Source organism: Salvelinus sp. IW2-2015, linkage group LG22 (genome assembly GCF_002910315.2).
Source record: "Salvelinus sp. IW2-2015 linkage group LG22, ASM291031v2, whole genome shotgun sequence".
NCBI classification, from domain to species: domain Eukaryota; kingdom Metazoa; phylum Chordata; class Actinopteri; order Salmoniformes; family Salmonidae; genus Salvelinus; species Salvelinus sp. IW2-2015.
In genome coordinates, this window is record NC_036862.1 from 15942552 (window position 1) to 15946126 (window position 3575).

At 55.1% G+C, this 3575-nt stretch overlaps 1 protein-coding gene across 1 annotated transcript in view; it reads right to left on the reverse strand.

The window, feature by feature from the left end:
* The window catches only part of LOC111982509 (alpha-actinin-4), a 12019-nt gene extending 8749 nt beyond the window's left edge, over window positions 1–3270 (reverse strand). Inside the window, exons 1-2 of the mRNA XM_024014065.2 lie at window positions 3153–3270; window positions 2093–2185 (exon numbers count right to left, since the gene is read on the reverse strand). Of these exons, the coding sequence (XP_023869833.2) occupies window positions 2093–2185; window positions 3153–3200 (141 nt within the window). The 5' untranslated portion in view covers window positions 3201–3270. The remainder of the gene's footprint in view (window positions 1–2092; window positions 2186–3152) is intronic.
* Between the last annotated feature and the right edge of the window lie 305 nt (window positions 3271–3575).

The window sequence follows — 3575 nt, forward strand, 5'->3', positions numbered from 1 at the left end:
CTCCACTCACCACACCATCGCGCAGTCCTCGGGAGGCATGAAGCGCGCGGGCCGCCTGTGTGCTCAGCCTCAGCCTTGCGTCTGCCAGGTTGTTGAAGCTTGATCTCCAGCTGACACTTCTCCTGCCACCTTGGCGCGCGGGCTTCTCGTCGGACGCCGGCCCTGTAAGCCCCGGAAGGCCTCACATTCCTCTCTCGCTGCATACTCCGGCCATGGTCTTCTCTGGAGCCCGGCTCATTCCCAGCCTACGGGATGGATCCGGCGAACTCCTCACGTCCCAACCAGCTACCGACAGAGGCAGAGGAAAGCCAGGCGATAGAGTGACAAATGCACCACGACGAGAGAACGTGCTGCAGAGAACAGCGAGTGCAGACCTGTTCGCTTATACGAGCCAGTGAATACAACTGTAAAGGTCAGAAGGAAGTTAGTGCGAGAAATGGCCGGTATGTGGAGGTGATGAGAGGAAACATATCTATAACCCTACTGCGACGTCTTACTAGCTAAAAGCTAGTACACACATGGCGACCAAGCCCCCCCATCAGAGGGCACAGACAGTCAGACCCGCCTGTCGGCTGCAGGACACCAGAGAGGGACGTGCCCTACAGAGGAGTAATAGACGTAGCTGCGCGTACGTTGTCCTGTGGTGACGCCGAGAGAGGGCACGGTACAGGAGCAGCTAGAGTAATGTAGGTGAGGAGAGAGGGAGCCGACCAGCAGACGATAAGACGATGTGGTGGCGACGAGAGGGAAGGTACAGCAGCCAGTAGACGGACCGTGTGGTGCAGCGACCGAGAAGGAGGTACAAAGAGTAGACGTGCTGTGAGGAGAGACGGGGACGGTACAGAGAAGGAGACGTTCATGTGCGTGAGCGAGAGAGGGAGGTACACAGAGCAAAAAGCTAGCACGTGTGGTCTGAGACCGAGAGGGAGGTACAGGAGCAGTAGACGATCGCTGTGTGAGGGAGAGAGGGACGTACAGCAACAGAGTAGACGTTGTGGTGCAGGAGGAGAGGAGGCGGGTTACAGCCACCAGAGTAGCACGTGGTGCGGTGAGGAGACGAGGAGAGCAGGTACAGCAGAAGTAGACTGTCCACCACGCCCGCCCGGGCCTCGTGTGGCAGGGCGAGAGAGGGACGCGGGTACAGAGCAGTGAACCGTGAGCGCGTGAGCGAGAGAGGGAGCGATCACAGAGAGTAGACGTGTCGCGTTGAGAGAGAGGACGTCACCAGATAGTAAGACGGTGTGGTGAGGAGAGAGGGAGGCCTTACAAGAGAGTTAAGACGTGTGTGAGGCAGACGAGGGAGCTACAGGAGAGTAGACGGTGATGGTTGAGGAGGAGGAGGGACGGTACAGAGAGATGAGCACGTGTAGTGGAGGAGAGAGAGACGCGTACACGAGAGTAGCGTGTGCGTGCATTGATGATGAAGCGCGAGCCGGTACAGAGTAGGACGGTGTCGGGAGGAGACGAGGAGGCTACAGAGGACGTAGACGTGTCGGTGAGGACGGAGAGGATCGCTACAGCACAGAGTAGACGCTGTGGTGAGGAGAGAGGGACCCGGTACAAGCAGACGCCAGGACCGTCGTCGTGAGGAGAGCACGGGACGGTACAGAGAGGTAGCGGACGGCATCCTCGATGATACGCACTGGCAGGACGAGCAGGACGGTTACCCAGAGAGAGACGTTGCTGAGTCGCAGACGGAGAGGCGAGGTTACAGAGAGTAGACGTGTGGTGCAGGCGGGAGGAGGTACAGAGAGTAGACGTCCCATAACGAGATGTCGGTGAGGAGAGAGGGAGGACCAGAGAGTAGACGTGTGCGCTGAGGACGGAGAGGGCCGCTACAGAAAGAGTAGACGTGTGCGTGAGGGTGGGAGGGAGCGTACAAGACAGACAGGAATAGATCGTGTTGTTGAGGAGAGAGGGAGGTACAGAGAGTCAGACCGCTTGTGGTGAGATGAGGGGAGGGACAGGTTACAGACAGACCAGACGTAGACGTGTTGTGAGGCACGAGCATGCGACCGGTACAGGAGGTAGTAACGTGGTGCGTTAGGCCAAGGGAGGGACAGGTACCAGACAGACAGGGTGTACTACTCACGTCACTAGCCAGCTTCTCGTAGTCCTCCATGAGGTGCTCATTCTCCTGGTTGACAGCCAGCACCTTGCAGATCCTATTGGCTGCAGTCTCAGCCTATCACAGATGAAAGTCGTCAGCGGTGCCAATACACAGGTTGCTTGTTATGGATTAGGAGCACGTGCACGAACGTGTGTGGCTTTGACACATTTTTCACAATTCAGATCAGCTGCCTACCAGTCAAAGACAAACTGCAGTGGAAGCTCAAACTCAAAGTACTACGTACCGTCAACTCGAGTTAGTTTAATGTCTAACTAGACGGAGTGTAATTTCTAGTTTTTAGCTATGAACAACATAGTAAACTAAGTGAACACACAAAAACCACACACTAGCCGTGACTTGACAGATGATTTCAACACCGTGCACACACACACGAACCCGTTGGATGGCTGCACAGTGTTAAGGGTAGAGGCTAACACAGCATGCTACAGCTGACAAGGGTTAGTTCCACGGACTCTGTGTGCCAACTTCACACTCTGTGACTCAAAAAGCTACATGCTTCTCCTATACAACGGGAGCATTCGGTCTGGTTCTGTACCGCTTTTGTCCACATCAGCTGGTGTGTTTAGGGACTTACACTTAAACCACTGAAATAAAGAAACAGTAAGACGCTGTATTATGCCTTGGAACGTCTAACACACTACGGAGTAATCTCCACAGAAAAACACATTGTACMCATTGAAACAGTTTCGGTGTTAATAGTTGGACAGTTGAACCRTCGTTAACAGCGCTTCCCACAGATCAGTTGAAGCTTATTTCATCCCATTTTAGTCTATACTCTAACAAACCAGCTATGTAACGCCTTAACTGTAGCTATGAGAAACACTGCTAACGACCAGTCTATGGGGGCAGAGTTGAAACAGGGCAGTTATAGAGTAATGAGGAGTGTGAGTTTGTTGTTCCATAGAGGTGTACTGTGAGCCCAAAGCGKCAGTGAGCGTCCTTGGCCAGTATGACATCGCCTGTGACCCTGGCTGGTGTCACAKAGGTCAGGGGTTAAAGGYGGCGTGGTGGCGGTGCTCACCTTCTGGGCGCCAGAGAAGGCGTGATAGAAGCAGGAGACATAGGTCATGATGGCCTTCTCGTCGGGCCTCAGCGTGCCCACGATGTCTACACAACCATGGCCAGGCAGTGAGCGGCAGGAGAGAGAGAACGAGAGAGAGAGAAGTGGTGAAGCAAAGCTACCCAAAGCAAGAGGGTCCCGCCACACAGCGAGGTGGGGGGGTGAAATGAGGGGGGGGTTGTAAAGGGAGTAGTCCACAGCTGCTGCCCCCCACCCCCCACTCTGGAGCCTCCAATGATGCACTTGGGGTGGGTGGATCGCTGTGGGGTTACCATGGTAACCAGGAGAGAGCGCGCGAGAGTGTCCACCTCGGGAGAGAGGAGGAGTCTGCYGGGGCCACGATGCAGAGGTTGGGACACACCTCTTCACTCAATACACACACAC